Source organism: Chrysochloris asiatica, unplaced genomic scaffold (genome assembly GCF_000296735.1).
Source record: "Chrysochloris asiatica unplaced genomic scaffold, ChrAsi1.0 scaffold00015, whole genome shotgun sequence".
NCBI classification, from domain to species: Eukaryota; Metazoa; Chordata; class Mammalia; order Afrosoricida; family Chrysochloridae; genus Chrysochloris; species Chrysochloris asiatica.
This window is the reverse complement of record NW_006408533.1, coordinates 173,773-193,870: the sequence shown is the minus strand read 5'-3', so window position 1 is coordinate 193,870 and position 20,098 is coordinate 173,773. Positions and strand designations below refer to the sequence as shown.

The window sequence follows — 20,098 nt, the reverse complement described above, 5'->3', positions numbered from 1 at the left end:
AAAAAACAGGGCTGGCAATCTACTTTGGAAAAACGAACCCTTGAAAACGCTATGGAGCACAGTAATACTCTGACAAATGGAGTCAAACAAATGGAAACTGGTTGTTGGTTACCATCTAATCAGTCCACACGCAGAAACCTGCGCTCTCCCCATCCAAATGCAATCATCCCACATCCATTTCCTGATTCCTAAATCTTGTTCACACCCACCCACTTCCCCCACCGTTGGAGTCCTAGACCCCACCATCTCCTGCCTGGACCACTATAGAACTGGCCTCCTCACCTCTGCTGCTGGCCCTGGTAGAAGCTGGCCTGTACTCTGAATCAGAATAATCACTTCCCAACACAGGTCTCCCCATGATTCCACCTGGCTAAAATCCCATGATGGCTTCCGCCAAAATCCTCTGTGTGGCCCTTACTGCAGCTGACCTGCTGCTGGTTTCACCAGGACTCCATGCTCCTTCCCACTACAAGGATTTTGGACATGTTGCTCCTTTTGTAACTACCCAACACCTATTTGTCCTCCAAACCCTAGTTTCATAGTCATTCCAGGATGAAGTTTTCCCTAACTCACCATCCTAACTACATGGGTCAAATCCATCACAGTCTTTCCCCCTTTGTAATACTCATGGGCCACAGTCTTCCTTTTGTTGTCTCTTTCCATGATGGCAAGTCATCAACAAATTCTATCAATTCTATCACCACCCTGTAGCATCAGTACATCAGTACCTCTCCACCCCCACTAGAAGGCCAGACCACTCTTAATGGGGGGAACAGTCTACCAAACATCCTCTCACACCTTTCCTTCGTCAACCCATTCACCACACAGCAGCCAATGCATAGTGCTTCTCAAAACTCTTCACTGGCTTCCAGCTGCAGTTATGACAAGGCAAGAGCTCATCAGCTGACTTCACAGACTTTGCATTGTGTGCCCCTGGCCATGGCTCCAGCCTCAGGCCTCTTTCCTTCCGGAATCTCTAAGCAACAGCTACCCTGGCCGTCTTTTCCTTCCATAATCATAGCAAGCTCCTTCCAGTCCCAGAGCCCTTGGAACACCCAGTTACCAATGCCTGAATCACGGGTCCCACATTAGGTGGTTAATTTTTTTCTCCTCTTTCTCAGAAAGTCTCTGCTGATTCCTTCAGGATTCATTTGCATGTCTCCGAACTAGACACAACAGCCCACATGAACAGGGAGCTCCTCTCTGTTTCTCCCCAGGACCCAGAACTCGCATAAGCAGAAGGCTCTCAACACGTCAGTTTGAAAACTTGAAAAGCTATAATACAATGTGCTGAGACTTTACAACAGAAGGAGGTGTACACTGTTTGGGGCACAGATGAGGGAACACATATGCCCTACAGAGGGGCAGGAACAAGACTGCCAGTTACCATGGAGTCCACTCCGACTTACGGTGTCTCCACGTGTGTCAGAATAGAACTCCAAAGGGTGACTTTTCAGAAGTAGACTGACAGGGTTTTCTTCTGCGGCAGCTGAGTGGACTTGAACTGCCAATCTTTCTGACTGCTAACCAATCGGGTAGGGGAACTGCTTGTACCACCCAGTGACCCCAAACCAGGAGTTCAAAGTACCAGAGTGACTACTGTATGGGGGGAGGGGTCTAGGGTGGGTGTAGAAGAAAAGGGAAGCTAGTAAGTAATTCGACCAAAAAATGGTTACGTGTGGACAACTTCCGACCTGAGCTGGACTATTCCTTTGACCTGAGTTAGGATAAATGCTATGATGCACAACACAAACACTTCATTGAATGCTGCTCACCCTTTACAGCTTTCAGAAGATATAATACAGCTCAAGACAGAGGAGGCTCTGTCTTGCTCCCAAGTGTGAGCCTGCATTACTCCACTGGAGGGCTGGGAATCCCACCTCCAGGATTTTTGACTTAATAGGTCTGGGATGAGGCCCGAGAATTTTCATTTCTAACAAGTTTACAGGTGAAATGAACAAAACCAGAATGATCAAATATCGAATTTAGACATTTTCCCCAAAAAGTCCATGGTATCTCAGCCATCCACATACCCGGCTCCCAGCCCATTTAGATCCCGAATTGGGTTTCTGTCCATTCTCAGCGATCAGGGAGGGGAGGAACTGGTACAGATAGGACAGAGACCCAGCTGGATCTATTGCTACAAGAACAAAAACAAGGTGTTGTAAAGACTGTGACCCACGAGGGCATGGGGGCCCACATAGTTAATGAGCCATAATGTGTCTTCCAGAATTCTCCTTGGATGTGTGCCCTGATGGGGCAGGGTCTTCCTGTATGAGGGCAAGACTGTGGTCACTCATAACCTAATGGTGCTGCCGTGCTAAAGGTACAGTGACGAACATACACACTCACCGTTCCCGGCTCCCCTGTTCCCAGTCCTTAACTTCGGATGGAAATTGTCAAGCCTACGGTCTACACTGGGGCAAAGTACAGCACCTAATAGAGGAGTACTGATCTCTTTTACTACTGTGAGTTTACTGTCATTTATGAAATTAGAACAGTATGACAAGTTATCTGTCCAATTGTAGCAGAGCATTAGGCTCCACCAAGCAAACAGCCCTGCTGCTGTTGATTTCAGCAGGGCTTTGTCAGACTTCTCTGCAGGACAGTATGGGGCACAGAACCATTGTGGACAGAATTCACAGCGACCGTGTTAACGATCCACCCCTAAGGGTCCAACATCTGCTAAGTTCTTAGTGCTGCATTCTTATTTTAACATTTGCAACACTCCCCCAAAGTAAGGACTATATATCCATCCCCATTCCACATACAGTGTGGAAACTGGTATTCAAAATGGTTGAGCAAGTCATCCAAGTGACAGAGCTGTCTGAATCAAAGACAGCCCGTCTTTCCACTCTTAAATATGGAGAGCGGGAAAGGTGGAAGGGCCCATTTGGTGTAACAAGCACTGAAGCTAAACTGTTATTTGGAGACAGCCATCATTATTGAGAAAATTTTCCAGGACAAGGGTCCCAAATCAGTGCTCTGTCAGCCTACACCAGAGGTTATCATGTGAAAATCAGCATCCCCACTAGACGAGAAGTAGCTGGCTGGCCAAAACTAGAGCACAATATTTCTTTGTACTTAAATTACTGAACTTGATTGACTTCAGTCCATAGGTGTGAAATAGAAGTGGCCTTAACATGTTTGTTCATTTAAAGTTACAAATATACAAAGTAGAAAATTTGGGGTGGCAGGAAGAATAAAATTTCACAGCACTGTTCAGAGCAAAAAAGAGAAATACTTGTCGTGTTTTCAACAGCAGATTAGCTGTCTATTTTTCTTGAATGATACAACTAAGGTAGGGTTTGGGTTTATTTCTAAAATCCAACATACAATTAGAAAATGCTGGTGTCTTAGTTATCTAGTGCTGCTATACAAGAAATACAAGTGGATTAGCTTTAGCAAACAAACTTATTCTCCCACAGTTTAGGAGCCTAGAAGTCCGAATTCACAGCGCAGGTCCTAGGGGAGGGCTTTCTCTGTTGCACTGAAGGAAACCCTTGTCTCCTTTCCCCATCTGTGGGTCTAGTGTTCCTTAGAGACTTCCATGTGTCTTGGCATCAGTCTTCCCTGGGTACAGGAGGCTCTCAACCCAGGGACCTCAAGTTCAAATGACACACTACACTCCGGACCATTCTTTCTTGGTGGTACTGAAGTCCATCTCTGCTTGCTTCACTCTCCTTTTATCTCTTGTAAGATAAATGGTGATACAGGCCATACTCTAAAGAAACTCCTCCTACATTGGTTCAGGGCAGTGACCTGAGTAAGGGTGTTGTTGTTACTGTTAGGTGTCATGGAGTTGATATTGACTCATAGCGACCCTATGCACAGCATAATGAAAGACTGACCAGTCCAGTACCAGCCTCACAATTATTACTACATTTGAGCCCACTGCTGCGGCCATTGTGCCAACCCATCGTATTGGGGGTCTTCCTCCCTTTCTCCCACCCTCCACTTTACCAACTATGATATCCCTCTCCAGGGACTCCACCAAGTTCCTCCTGACAATACGTTCCCAGGTCTGAGAAATGAAGTCTGGCCATCCTGGCCTCCAAGGAGCATTCTGGATGTACTTCTTACAATACATATTTGTTTGTTCTTTTGGCAGTCTACGGTACTTTCAATATTCTCCTCCAACACCATAACTCAAATGCATCAATTCTTCTATGGTCTTCCTTATTCACTGTCCAACTTTCACATGCATATGAGGTTAATGAAAATACCATGGCTTGGGTCAGGCACATCCTTGTTCTTGAACACTATAAAGAGGTCTTGTGCAACACATTTACCTAATGCAATATGTTGTCTAAGTTCTTGACTGCTGCTTCCATGAGTGTTGATGATTGATCCAAGCAAAATGAAGTCTTTGACAACTTCAATCTTTTCTCCATTTATATGGATGTTATTTATTGGTCCAGTGTTGAGCATTTTTGTTTTCTTTACATTGAGGTGCAACCCATACCGAAAGCTGAGGTCTTTAATCTTCATCAGTATTTTAAGTCCTCTTTACTTTCAACAAGCAAGGTTGTGTCATCTGCATGTTGCAGCTTGTTAATGAGTCTTCCTCCAATCCTGATTCCACATTTTTCTTCATATAACCCAGCTTGTTGGATTATTTGTCCAGCATACAGATTGGATAAGTATGGTGAAAGAATACAACCCTGGCACACACCTTTCCTAATTAAAAACCATTCGGTGTTCCCTTTTTTTGTTCAAGCAACTGCCTCTTGGTCCATGTACAGGTTCCTCATGAGAACAATAAAGAGTTCCTGAATACTCACTCTCCACAATGTTGTCCATAGTTTGTCATGATCCACACAAACGAAAACCTTTGCAGAGTCAATAAAGCACAGGTAAACATCTTTCTGGTTTTCTCTGCTTTCAGCCAAGATCCATCTGACGTCAGTAATGATATCCCTTGTTCCACGGCCTTGTCTGAATCTAGCTTGAACCTTAGGCAGTTCTCTGTCAATATATGTTTGTAGTTGACTTTGCATTATCTTTAACAAAATTTTACTTGAATGAGATGTTAATGATATTGTTGGATGATTTCCGCATTCCACTGGGTCACTTCTCTTTGAAATGGGCACAAATATAGATAGATCTCTTCCAGTTAGTTGGCCAGGTAGCTTCTTCCAAATTTTTTGGTATAGAAGAGTGAGTGCTTCCAGTATTTTAGCATTTTGCTGAAAGATTTTAATTTGTATTCCATCAATTCCCAGAACCTTGTTCTTTGCCAGTGTTTTCAATGCGCCTTGGACTTCTTCCTTCAGTATCATTAGCTCATGGTTATATGCTACTTCTTGATATGTGGCTGAACATCAACCATTTCTTTTTGGTACAGTGACTCTGTGTATTCCTCCCATCTTCTTTTGATGCTTTCTTCATCATTCAATATTTTGCCCATGTTGTTGTGGTTGTTAAGTGCTGTCGAATCAATTCCGACCCATAGCGACCCTGTACAGGGTTTCCGATGAGAAGCTGGTGAGCTTGAACCGCCAACCTCACAGTTCAAATGGCTTTGCAGTCTGGCACATTAAACCCCAGCGCCACACCAGGACTCCATTTTGCCTATAGAACCCTTCAATATTACAAGCTAAGGATTGAATGTTTTCTTCAGTCCCCTCAGCTTAAGAAATGGCTGAGCATGTTCTTCCTTTTTGGTTTTTAAATTCCAGACCTCTGCACAATTTGTTATAATATATGACTTTGTCTTCTCAAGCTGCTCTTTGACATTTTCTGTTTAGGTCTTTTACCTCTTCATTTCTCCCATTTGCTTTAGCATCTCTATGCTGGAAAGCAAGTTTCAGAGTGTCTTCTGACATCCATTTTGGTTTTTTCCATCTCTCTTGTCTTCTTAATGATCTTTTGCTTTCTTCTTGTATGATGTTCTTGATGTCATCCCACAACTCTTTTGGTGTTTGGTCTTTAGTGTCTAATCCTTCAAATCTATTATTCTGATAATCTCTAAATTCAGTAGGATATGGTTAAGGTCATATTTTGGCTCTCATGCACTTGTTTTAATTTTCTTCAGCTTCAGCCTGAACTTACATATAAGCAACTGATGGTTTGTTCAACAGTCTGCCCCTGGCCTTGTTTTGACTGATAACGGAGTTTTTTCCCACAGATGTAGTCAATTTGATTTCCGTGTATTCCATCTTGCGAAATCATCTTTTATGCTGTTTTTAAAATGGTATTTGCCATGAAGAAGTCATTGGTCTTGCAAAATTCTATCATGTGATCTCCAGCATCATTTCTATCATCAAAGCCATATTTTCCAACTACTGATCCTTTTTTTGTTTGTTTCCAACCTTTGCATTCCAATCACCAATAATTATTAATACACCTTGATTGCATGTTTGATCAATTTCAGACTGAAAAGTTGGTAGAATTCTTCAATTTCATCATCACTGGCTTTCGTGGTTGGTGCGTAAATTTGAATAATAGTGGTATTTACTGGTCTTCCTTGTAGGCGTATGGATATTATCCTATCACAGACAGCGCTGAACTCAAGACAGATCTCGATATCTTCTTTCAGATAATGAATGCAACACCATTCCTCTTCAGTTTGTGTTTCCTAGCACAGTAAACCATGTGATTATCAGATTCAAAATGGCTAATGCAATCTATTTTAGCTCACTAATGCCTAGGATATCAATGTTTATACATTCCTTTTCATTTGACAAGTTCCAATTTTCCTAGATTCACAGTCTGTACATTCCATGTTGCAATTATGAATGGATGCTTACAGCTATTTCTCTTCATTTTAATTTGTGCCCCATTAGCAAATGAAGGTCCTGAAGGTTTTACTTCATTCGAGTCGTCACTGTCAACTCTATTTTGAGGAGGCACCTCTTTCCCAGTAGCATGTTGAGTACCTTCCAACCCGAGGCATTCCTCTTCCGACACTATATCTGACAATATTCTGGTGCTATTCATCATGTTTCAATATTCAATATTCTGGTGCTGACAGTGTTCCACTACTATTCATACGGTTTTCATTGACTAAATATTAAGAACTAGTCTGTCTCTTCTTCTTCCTAGTCTGTCTTCATCTGGAAGCTCATCTAAAACTTGTTCACCATGGTTGACCCTGCTGGCATTTAAACTACCCATGACATAGCTTCCAGAATCACAGCAACTTACAAGCCACCACAGTACGACAAACTGACAGATGAGTGGTAGGGTAAGGTTGTTAAATCCCAGCCAGATCCTGCTTTAGTAATCAACTAATAACTTAATCTTCATTAACGTAACTTAATCCTGCCAATTAACACAGAGGTCAGGATTTACAATATGGCACAGATGGAGGAAGATAATTACATCAGATTACACCATGAGAAATGATTACATCATGGCATTATGGAACTGCCAAATCACTGAAAACCAGGTCTAGACAAGTTGACATATATCCTGGGGGGACACAAGTAAATCTATGACAGTAGATTTCAAAATGCCAGCTCTGTTCCAAACATAGTAAATGACGTTGAGCAATTCGCTTTCTGGTTTAGACTTTCTGATCTATTAAAGAGCCTTTTGTAATTTTATGCCTTGATAAAATTACATGAAAGCACTTAGTAAACAGTTGTTGTTGGTGGTTATGTGCCATGGAGTCGGTTCTGACTCATAGTGACTCTGTATAGGGTTTCTAAGGCTGTAAATCTTTATGGGAGCAGAAAGTCTCATCTTTCTCCCGCGGAACAGCTGGTAGTTTCGAACTGCTAACCTGAAGGTTCACAGCCTAATTCATAACCATTACGCTACCAGAGCTCCTAGTAAACAGGTTGTCGTTGTTGTTAGGTGCCATTGAGTCAGTACCGACTCATAGCGAACTTATGCACAGCAGAACGAAACACTGCCTGATCCTGGGCTAACCTCACTATTGTTGCCACGCTTGAGCCCATTGATGCTGTAGTGTCTTGTTAAATAGTCTGTATTTGTATATTATATTTGAGTATATTCTGGCCTGTAAATCAGAGATAAGACAGAGACCTTTTATGAACACATACCTCACGACAATACTGTAAGTGCTAAACTGCTAGCATTTGCATGCTCTGCCTTATAAGCTTTTGTCTGTGTCTAAAAGTGCAGCAATAAACCTCAAACCACATTAATGATAACCTTGTTAAATATAAACTGGTATGCAATTATCCAAACTGCTAACACAAACAAAGAAGGGCAAAAAACCAGGAAACCCTGATTGATTATATGTTCTTGGAGGCTTTTAAAAACCAAACAAAAGTAAAAATACAACCTTACAGAGCTTACAGAAGAGTACTAGCTAATGATTTTATGATTCCTGCACATAATGCTAAACAGTCTGCTTGAGCCCCATAGTGTCTGTGCCAGGTTTGGTTTTTAAATTGCACGCAGCCTGAAGTTTGAGGGGGTCGGACATTTTCTGAGGTGGAAAGTGATGGCGGTGACTTTCCGGGAAATTCATGTCAGATTCTTATTTAGAAGATTCTTCTTCTGGCAGTGACTTGTTGCCCAGCCCTCAAGGGGAAAATGTGGTGTATTCAGTGGTGTGCTCAAAAAGCAGCTCTCTGGAAAAAAAGAGGGGGCTTCAAAAGATTTGTGGAAAATTCTGTTATCTTTTCATTCCATTTTTCCACGAACTTTTTGAAGCCTACTTATATGACCATCATTGTCACTTCAGGTAACCAACCAGCTCACAGATGCCTGGCAATTTAACAATCAATTATCCCTGGCTACAGCACACCGCTGGGTCTAGCACAAACCCAGCTCACAACCCAGAGAGACCAGGATCTTAATTCTACCTCTGGCTTCCAGCAATGTAGCTTTAAGCAAGTTTCTTAACCTCACCAAGACGCTAGGTCTCTTGAGTTCTAAAATGAATATAATTCCTGTTTCACAGAATTACTGTGAAAATTAAGCAGAAAAATGCTCCTAAAATACAGAGACTCAACCGTCCAAACATCACCTCCCCTCTCTGGGAAAAGAAGCAGGATGGCACGGGGGTGCGCCTTCACAATATGCCTCACTTTACCTGAGACAGGGACATACACCTTCAAGTCACGTTGTCTGGTTGTGATGGTGAAGACAGGGAATATGAAGGGAGGGGATGTTGCAAGGATGGTCCTGCAATGGCCTGAAATACAAAGGACTGAAGACAGACAGGATCGATGTAGGGATTCTCAAAATTCCCTCTGGTAGGGGAAAGGTTAGCAAGGGACCAGACAGGAGCAAGGAACCTCTCAGAAGATCAGTGCATCATCCAGGGCAGAGACCAAGACATGTACAACAAAGACAGGCAGGCAGGACCAAAGGCACTCATGCATAGCACCTGGGCAGAGTACTAGGCAAGGGCACAGGTCCTCCTACTTTTTCTATAAAGATCCAGAGAGTCAATCATATGGGCTTTGTGGGCCATGTGGTCTCCACTGCAATGACTCACAGCTGCCAGAACACAGCCAAAGACAACATGTTACGAGTGGGAGTGGCTGTGTTCCAATAAAGTTTTATTGATAAAAGCAGCCAATGGGTCAGATTTGGTCCATGGCCATAGTTTGCTGATCCCTAGGCTGGTCTTGGAGAGCTGTCTACAAAGAAAGCATGTCCAGGAAGTAGGCATCATCGTTAGTCCCACTTCCTGGATGAGAATCTAGTTACAAAGTAAGAGGCAAACGCAGGGCTACATATCCAATTCTTTGGGATGCCAGGTTCATGTTCCCATTTCCTCATGCTCTAAACATCACAAGTCTCAGAATGTTCGAGATGAGTAAGAAAGGTAGTAAACTGACAGGAATTTAGAGGTAGGTAAGAAGAGGACGCACAGGCAAGCACTGATCAGGACTTTTATTACACAGCACAGGAATACCTGACAGCCTGGTCTATACTGGGGCCCTCATACACACAGGGTAGGAACCAAAGTAAGGAAATCACAGTTAGCAGTGGCCTTGTTGTTGTTGTTGTTGTTGTTATGTGCTGTGGAGTAGGTTCCGACTCATAGCGACCCTGTACAGGGTTTCCGAGGCTGAAAATCTTTACTGGAGCAGAAAGCCTCATCTTTCTCCCATGGAACAGCCGGTAGTTTCAAACTGCTGTCCCTGAGGTTTGCAGCCCGATTCGTAACCACTACGCTACCAGAGCCTTAGAGGTTACTAAAACCAACTTTTGTCCATTCTGCTGAGGCCAATTTCACAAGCATTTATGAGCCCAACTCTTCAACCACAGCACAGCAAGGAGTGGGAAGAGACATGCTGTCCAGGTTCAAACTCAGGTCCTTCTGAGTCAAGTAACTGTAGACAAGCTAATTAACCCTTGAGAGATAAGATAATGGTCGGAGTACCTGCCAATCTTGTTGTTTGCAGCCATGGAGTCAGTTCCTGATAACAACGGAACAAAAGGCTGCTAGGACCTGTGCCATCCCATCACTGGTTGTGGACCAGATGGTTGTGATCCTAGAGTTCTCACTGGCTGATGAATTTTCACAAGTATATCACCAGGCCTTCATTCCAAGTCAGATTTAGTCTGGAAGCTTGACCGCAGCCAGTTCAACATCATAGCGGCACACAAGCTTCCACTGACAGGGGTGGGCACAGTGCACGGTGTGTACCGGGCTCCCACATGGAAGGTGAGAACTCTACCACCAAACCACCACGACCTCTTACTAGTCTCCGATTTGTTACAGGAACTCACTCAATGCCCCATAAAGTGCTAAGTGTAATGCCTGGCACAGAGTGGGCATAAGCGTTTGTTAAATAAAATTTACTACGTCTATGGCACTGTTCCAGACCACATAGGGGGTGGTATGATGTGCCCTTGCCCTGGCGGGGGATCAGAAAACGCCAATACAACACACTCACCCACTCTGTAACTCACTGCCTTTTATGTAAGTCTCCCTATGTAACAGACAGAGGCCCTGCTTTATTTATATCCATATCTTCCGTGTCTGACATAGGGTGCCTCATAAGTGATATTTATTATGTTCGATGTTTGTTGAGTGAATATATGATACAAGGCATCATACCTGACAAACAACACAGCACTTCATACCAGCTCTGTGGCTTGAATTCCTACTCCTTTGTGTTGTTCCCAGCCACTGTCATTGAGTCCATTCCAACTCATAGAGACCGGACAGGACAGAACTGCTCCTTACGGTTTCTGAAACTGTAAATCTTGACGGGAGCAAACAGTTTCGTCTTCCTTCCACCAGAGCAGCTGGTGGGTTTGAACCCCAGACCCTGTGGTTAACAGGCCAATGCTTAACTCACTGCTAGGTCTCCTTCTCTGTGTTTTTAGAGAGCTGAAATCAAAAGTACTTTGGAAACTCTACGATTCTTTAGAAACAGCGGTAACTTCTGAAATGACGGTGGTGTTGGGGGGCTCCCAGCTTGGATGGCCTCCCACACTGCCAGCTCATCTGTGACACCTTGGCTGCCAGGGAGAATAGGGCTGAGGTGATTTTCAAGTTCTCCCCTACACTGGGGCAACCCTTCATTCTTTCATCCACATTCTGTCAAAAAGAACTACACAGAAGCTCAGCCCTCTTCCACATCCACCTCCAGAGGGTGAGTTGATCCAATTTCCCCACTTAAACGTGCCCCAGGCGCCTTCAGAAGATGCTCAGAATACTATACCTGGAAGAGAGGGCAGCACTTACCTGTCTTGACCCTTTAATTCCATAAATAAACTGAGGCCTGGGGAGAGGGTTAATTTAAGTGACCTGTCCAGATGACTCGTCATGGCAAGGGCCAGGCCTGGAAGCTGGTACTCCCAAATACCAGGTGACATTCCTTATCCCACATTATGTCCTGTCACTGGGTCCCCCCCACCGTTCCTTCCCACTCTGCCCTAAAGGTCTTCTGGCCGTGAGCCCCTTGCATCTGCTAACTCTCCTGGTGATGAGGGAAAAGATCTAGCAGGCGAAGCTGCCTCTGACAGCACATCGCAGAGCCACGCACTGGCTTCCCCATCCTTCCTGGAGAGCAAAAGGTCACACTTGAACTTGCTGCCCCCACTGGATATTTTCCAGCAATGAGCACTTTTGACTCATTTCCCCTTTTGAGCTTGCACTCAACAGACTTGGTGACTGTAAGGAAGATGGTGGTGGCAGAACCTTGGGCAAGGGCCACTGGTCTCCACCCCTGGGGAAGGCTGGACCGATGCCTTACCAGGGCCTGTGGTGGCCAGGGACTCTAGCTTGGGCTTCTACAATTTGTTACTGTGAAAACACTTATAGCATGGATCTACTCACTGCTGAGGAGATCAAAGTCCTTACGCTGCTGGTGGTGTTAAATGCTGCTGAGTCAGTTCGGACTCACAGAGCCACCCTGGATAGGGTTTCTAAGGAGTGTCTGGTGGGTTTGAACTGCCAACTATATGGTTAGCAGTCCAGTGTTTATCCTACAGCACCGCACCAGGACTCTAAAAACCCAATAATCTAGACAGCTTTATTTTCAATGTCGAATTGTGCAACGCAAGTAGTACAGGCGAACTGTAGCATTGCCAGAAAACCCATGTTGGTGTTAAGTGTGGTTGAATCGGTTCTGACTTAGCGACCCTGCACAGGGTTTCTGAGGTGGTACATCTTTGAGGGAATGGAAAGTCTCATCTTTCTCCTTAGAAGCTGCTGGTGGAATTGAGCCACCAACCTCGTGGTTCGCAGTCTACCGCTTATCCTATAAAGCCATCGTACTACCTTTGTTATTGTTGTTAAGTGCCATTGAGTCGGTTTCAACCCAAAGTAACCCTGTATAGAGCTCTCAAGGAGTGGCTGGTGAGCTTAAACCACCGACCTTGCAATGCAAACCGACTTTGCAGTCCAGCGCATAAACCCACAGCACCACATCAAAACTCCATACTTCCTTTATGACTTCTCAAATCTAGAAGGGTCAGGTGGGTACAGCTAGAACATACAGAGTGTGACCTGCCTGACCTCACAAAACAAGGTGGTGACAAAGTTAGGAAAGAACCCCGATCAGAGTTCCCTCCTTTACTATAGTTGCTCACGGACTGGTCCATCCACTGTGTTCCTTTTTTTAGTAATGATATGGTTCCCACAGCAAAAGCCAATTTTTACTCAGTGGGCAATGCAGAGGAAGGGGCAGTTGAGCCTACATAGCTTATAGGCTGAGTGACCTTGAGCTGGTTACTTAAGATCTGTACCCGAGTTTCCACGACTTATCCTACAAAGCCTCTCTATTCTAAGTGTGTTCTTTGCCTCCCTGGGAGCTTGTGAGAATGTAGACTCTCATACCATCCTCCAAAAACCCAAACCCACTGCTACTGACTCAATTCTAACTCACAGTGACCCTATATAGGGTTCCTGAGACTAAATTATTACAGGAGCAGAAAGCCTCATCTTTCTCCAAAGGTGGCTGCGGGGCTTGAAATGCCCATCTTGCAGTTAGTAGTCCAGTGTTTATACTACGGCACCACCACCCAGACTTACTAAACATGACTTAGGATCCCAGCTGATTCCACGTACATGTAAACATTACAAGTCCAGACCTGAGCCATTTGCCACTTGCTGAGCACATAGCTGTCCTCAGTATTTGGAAGCTCAGTTGTCACTATCATCTGAAATGCAGTTCAAAGCTCTCAGAGAACCCAGATCCAAAAACTGAGTCTCTTGTCCAGGAACATACAGATGTCAGCAGAGGCACCAGGACTTGAGCCCAAAACTTCTCACTTCCAATTCAGGGTTCTACACGCCACAAACTTCCTTCTCTGAAGGCCTACCTATTCGAGACACAACACCAAGTAGGGTGCTCTAAGAGGCAAAAGTCTCATGGCATTTCGAAATAATGTCTGGGGGCTCTGTGCATGCCAACCCATTCCTGAGAGAACACACATCCTTACACTGAGTCCGCCTGGCTTGACTGTGGGCCTCTTGGCAGCTGCCTGTCACTTCACCACTTAGGAAGCATAGTAATCCAGAGCTGCTGCCAGCTGCTGCCTGAGATGAAAATGTTAAAGTGAAAGGAAGCCTTAACACACACCTTATAAATTTACACTCCGTTCCACCTATTAACACCTCCCCGAAGCAGAGCTTCTTGCCCACGCAGAGAAACACAGCAATCATCAAACTAGAAGACATCTTTTTGGCTTTCCATCTCAACACCTCACCTTGGTCTAAGTACAAACCACAGTGAATTTGTTTCCTGGTGTCGGAGGCTGCCCACAACACTGGGAGGGCCACCAGGTCCACATTCCTGGGCTCCCCAGACACTCCAATAGAATGAGATTGGTAGGCAACCAGAGTTGCTGGTGGTGTGAACAGTTAGCACACTCAGCTGCTAATCAAAAGATTTGAATCCAATCAGAGGTGCCTCAGAGAGAACATGTGGACAACTTACTTTAGAAAACTCAACCATTGAAAACATAGTTCTACTCTGACACACACGTTAAGTGCCGCTGAGTTAGTTCCAACTCATAATGACCCTATATGTAGAGTTTCTGAGGAACGACTGGTTGGTGTGAACCACTGATCTTGTGGTTAGCAGTCCAGTGCTTATCATACAGCACCACATGCAGACTGAGGATTAAATGAGATAGATGTCAAGTATGCACTCCAGTGCACTGACATGGTGCCAATCATTCAACCGACCAATCGCTCTACTCGGTGCCAAAGCCTGGAGGCAGAAATGCTCCGCCTTGTGGTACTTCAAAGTCTTAAGTCCAAACAGTAACTATGATAGGTTTCACAAATGTCCAGAGGAGAGTAACAGAAAAGAAGGGCTTCAAGAGGGCAGATCCGGAAACTGTCATCTGTACATACCCATCAAACCAAACCAAACTCGCTCTCATAGTCAATTCCAACTCACAGAGACTCCAAGTGACACAGTAGAATTGCTCCATAGGGTTTTCTTGACTATAATCTTTGTGGAAGCAAGTTTCCAGGCTTTTATTTCAAGATACCTCTGGGTGGGTATGAATTGCCAACCTTTTGGTTAGTTGTTGTTGTTGTTAAGTGCCATCGAATTGATTTCGACTCATAGAGTTTCTGAGGCTGTACATCGTTAAGGACGCAGAAAGCCTTTTTCCCACAGAGCAACTGGTGGCCTCAAACTGTTGACCTTGTGGTTCACAGTCCAGTGCTTATGATATAGAACCACCACACTCCCCTTTTTGTTAGTTGTTATTGTTGTCAGGTGTCATTGAGGTGGTTCGGACTCATAGTGACAACCTTACACACATAGAACAAAGCACTGCCTTGGTCTTACGTCATCCTCACAGTTGCTATAACTTGAATTCGTTGCTGCTGCCACTGCTAATTCATCTCATTGGGGGTCTTCCTCTTTTTTGCTGACCCTCTACTTTACCAAGCAAGATGTCCTTCTCCAGGGACTGGTCTTCTCCTGATAATGTTGTTGTTAAGTGCTGCGGAGTTGATTTGAACTCATAGCGACCCTGTACAGGGTTTCCGAAGAGCAGCTGGTGAGTATGAATCACCAATCTTGGGGTTCAAACAAATCTTGTAGTTCAGTGCTTTCTCCTACAGTACCACCCCAGGACTTCCTCCTGATACCATATCTGAAGTATAAGAGACGAAGTCTTGTCATCCTGCTTTCTAAGGAACATTCTGGCTGTACGTCACTAGAGTTGTTTGTTCTTCTGGCAGCCCATGATACTTTTAATACTTTCTTCCAACATCATAACTCAAATGCATCAATTCTTCCCTGGTCTTCCTTATTCATTGTCCAACTTTCACATGCATATGTGGTTATAGAAAATACCATGGCTTGGATCAGGCGCACCTTAGTCCTCAAATTGACATCTTTGCTCTTGAACACTTTAAAGAGGTCTTGTGCAGCAGATTTTGGTAAGTAGTCAAGTGCAAACTGTTTGTGCCACCCAGGGATTCTACATACCCATCACAAATCTGATCTATGGGATCACAAATTCATAAAAAAAAAAAAGAGCTAAATGCAAATTCACTAAAGCAATGTTTTTCTATCTTTAACTTGTATACAAATCACAAAGAGGGGAGGGAGAAATCTAGTAAAATTGCACACTGGGACTCAACATATCAAGAGTAGGGCTGCATGAGAGTGTGCATTTTAAGGAGCTCCAGGTGAAGCTAATGACTAAGACCACATCTTTGAGCAGTAAAGTACTAAGAAATTTCTTCAATAGCAAGAAACGAATCCCAAGAAAAGAAGCCCTGGTGGCACACTGGTTAAGCACTCAGATGCTGGTGTGTGGTTCAAACTGACCCACTGCTCCACAGGAGAAAGATCCGGCAGTCTGCTTCCATAAAGGTTACAGCCTTGGAAACACTATGGGTTGGTTCTGGTCTGTCCTACAGGGTCACTGTGAGTTGGAATGAACTCAACAGCAACAGGTTTGATCTTTCAGGTTAATCCCAGGAAAGGATGATGTTGTTGTGAAGTGCTGTCGAGTCAATTCCGACTCACAATGACCCTGTATAGGGTTTCAAAGGAACAGCTGGTGAGCTTGAACCACTGACCTTGCAGTTCAAACGACTTTGCACTCTGATGCATTAGCCCACGGCGCCACACCAGGACTCCATATTTTGATTTAAACACAACTTCCCAGATGCACACCTATTAAGGAACCTATGGAGCTACACAAGGTTATCTTGAAGGAAGGCACACCAAGAAGGCTAAACTGGCATGGGCCTGGTTCAAATGAGTCTGCACTGCACAACACACCTGAACTAGGCAAATGAGAGTACTCTTTTGTTGTTGATAAATGCCTTCAAGTCAATTCTGACTTATAGCAACCTTGTATAGGGTTTCCAAGGAGCGGCTGGTGGATTTTGACCCACCAAGCTTATAAGGAGCTCTGGTAGTGTAGTGGTTACGAATTGGACTGCGAACCACAAGGTCAGCAGTTCGAAACTACCAGCTGTTCCATGGGAGAAAGATGAGGCTTTCTGCTCCAGTCAAGATTTACAGCCTCAGAAACCCTGTACAGGGTCACTATGAGTCAGAACCAACTCCATGGCATATAACCACCACCACCAAGCTTGTGGTCAGCAGTCCAGTGCTGATCCTACAGCACCACACCAGGACTTTTTAGTGATTATGAAAAGAGAACACTTTTGACAAAGTTCTTGGACTTTGCACAGTGTAAAAAACAGCATCCTAGGATAGTCATTGCCTCTACAAATCTGAACGTAGCTTCTCCCAAAGCCAAGCTCATTCTATTATATGTTGTTGTTAAGTGTCCTTGAGTCAGTTCTGACCCATAGCGATCCTTCCAAGGAAAAACTGATGAGTCTGAACTGCCAACCTTGTGGTTCAAACTGGCCTTGTGGTTGAATACTTGTCCTATTACATCACATCAGGACTCCCAGTTCATTCTAAAGGCCTTTTTAAAATCCCCGCGTTACCCCACGCCCACCCTCTACATTAAACTGTCATCATTTCTGTTGACTGCTGTAATGATAATAATAATAAACCCTATCAACCTGTACAATACGGATTATTCAGAAGTAGTAAGATTAATGTGACTGTCCGGTAAAGAAGCATCTAATTAATACTGGCTAACTCAAACAATGTGTGCAAGTGGGGAGCAAGGGGGGTCAGTACAAATCTAAAAGGTTTGGATTTATAGGACCAGAAACTACATTCTGGACATTCTTTGGACCAGAAATAATGACACGTAAAATTCCTACTATCCCCTGAATTGGGTTCCTTAGAGCAGACAGTGTGAGGTAATCTGATCTCCAGCTGCTTTTAGCAGGGAAGCACATCTGTCCATCACCAGACACAGGCCAGCCTTACACATTGACTTAGAATAACATGTATGGTTATTACAATCCCTGTCATGACCCTCTTGACTAACTGGGCATAGGCTCAAACTAGAGCCATTATCAGCCAACCTATAAAGAAGAGAATAACTGAGCTGCCCAGAAACTGAGTGTGCCCCACCTGCTCAGGCAGAAAGGGATTCCCTCAGGTCCACATACCCACTAAGGACGAGGCTACTGAGGAGAAACGTGCACTAAAGAAATGCCAGAGCGGACTGCCACCTATGTCCAGCATGATGGATAATTCACTGGTACAGTTAACCGACACCTCCCCAAATCCACACCGGGCCCTTAGCCTGTGCGCACTCAGGCAGCGATATCACGGACACCAGGATTTCATTCATTGGGGAAGAAATCAGATCAAGAAGAAACTTCTGGAAGATCTTTGCTTATTCCCCACTTATCTCTTGGGGCAGGAAGTTCAGGTTTTCCAGTACTCCACTTTCTAACTTAGGCGGAAACCTGCGCTGAGGAAGGTTTAACAGAAAATACTCCTCCTCCTTTCCGTCTGATGAACGCAAAATTTTGGAATGGTCCCAAGAGGTTAAAAAATGGAGCCCAGGTGGAGCCCAAGCAATAACTTACTTCTTTGGTGGCTGTATTAACAAGGGGAGATACTCCCAAGTAAAGGGCCTGCCTATACCTCCTCCCAACTGCTGTACACAAACCTAGCCCCCAAAGTCTTGCAGAAACAGTGACAGGCTCTAGTTAGTTCACGAAAACTAACCAAATGTCCAACATTTCATGATTTGGTTAAAATCATAATTCCCGCAAGGAAGCTAAACTAGCAACCACAAGCTTTTAACTAACTCCAGAAGATGCATTTTTCTCCCTCCCTGTCCCCTTCCCCCCAGGGCCTGGTTCATAAGAACGTAAGGTGGGCTACTTCTTCAGAAAGGAAAAGTAAAACGCCAATTCGTACTGGGCCCCAAGAACTCTTGAGCGCTGAAGCAAGAACTCGGGAAGGGTTCGGGAAGCGCCTATGACACAAGTTTAGACTCACGCGCACTTACAGCTGAGGGCCGGACCCGCGGAAGGGGCTCCACAAGTCAACTCTGCCCGCACTTACGCCCGCAAAGAGTCGCACGCCATGGGGACGGTGCGTCTCCGGGTCTGCCCCGGGTTCCAGGAGGTTCGCCATCCCCTCAAAAGAGATGAAAAGTTTGGGTGCTGTTTACCTGGGCTCCCGCACTTCCCGGTCCCGACCCCCACTGCAGGAGCTTGGCGCTCCAGTTCTGCGGTGTGGGATTTGCACACACGTGTGATCACACATTCCCCGAGGATTCCCCCTCTTTTGCGTATCCTCGTGGTTTGGAACGACGGACAGAAACCAGGAATCCTGCAGGGCGCGGGGAATTAGGAGCAACCGGCGTCCTACAGCAAAAGAAGCCGACGGGAGGTTGGGCGCGCGTCCCGTCCTGGATACTCACCGGGACCTCTGCAACTGCTCGAAGGCGCTGGTGCTGGCCCCCTGACCCGGCTGCTCTAGCGCGCAGTAGTTCTGCGAGGTCGGTCTGGAGAAGGCGATGGGCAGGATTCCCTGAGTGAACGAGTTGAGGCGCCCCCGACTGCCACTCCCGGTCCCGGGGGTCCCGGAAACTAAGAAGGCGGCCGCAGGCACCTGCACGCTCGTAAAGGCATCATCCTCTTCTAACTCCTCCAGCTCGGCGCCCCCCTGCCCGTCGTGCAGCTGAGGCTGCTCACCTGACGCCCGACCCGCGCCCAGAGGGCTGGCGAACCCCCGGGCAGCTGCGGGGCCGGGCACGGTCGGGTGGCCCCACGAGGGCAAGGGCGGCAAAGGCGAGTGCTGCGGGACACAGGGGCCGGATCCTGCTGTCAGCGCCGCCGCAAGCGCAGTGCAGCCACCGCGATCGGCAGCGACTAGCATGCCGAGGCGGGTCCTCGCGCCGCAGGCGCTGCCGCCACCCGCCTTCACCGCGCTGCTCTCCTCGCCGCTGCCCCACTCCTCGTCCTGCAGCGGCGGCCTGCCGTCTAGAGAAATGTTGGTGAGGAAGGAGAGGGCAGCCTGGCGCCGCCGAGGGTCCATGCGCGACTTCCTGGGGGGCTCGAGTGGTGGCAGCTGGGCCGGCGCGGTGACCGCGGGCTGGGGCTGCGGCGCCGGCGGCAGCTGCTGCAATCCACTGCCGCTGCTGTCCGCGGCGTCGGTGCCAGTGCTGCCGCTACTGCTACTGCAGGCGGCCGTGCCGGGGGTGGCTGCAGTCGCCGCCATTGTGTCCGTCTGCGGCGATATTTCGGCGGTGCCCCAAAGCGAGAGGCGCCCGAGTGCTAAGCGGCGGGCGCGAGCGGCGGCGACCCGGGCTGAGCAGGGCGCGGAGCGCGGGCGGCGTG

General features: G+C 46.0%; 1 protein-coding gene across 1 annotated transcript in view; it reads right to left on the bottom strand.

Moving 5' to 3' along the window:
* Positions 1 to 19,979, bottom strand: part of CABLES1 (Cdk5 and Abl enzyme substrate 1) — a 139,740-nt gene extending 119,761 nt beyond the window's left edge. The window contains exon 1 of the mRNA XM_006835117.1: positions 19,180 to 19,979. Coding sequence (XP_006835180.1) covers positions 19,180 to 19,979 — 800 coding nt within the window. The remainder of the gene's footprint in view (positions 1 to 19,179) is intronic.
* Positions 19,980 to 20,098: the final 119 nt, after the last annotated feature.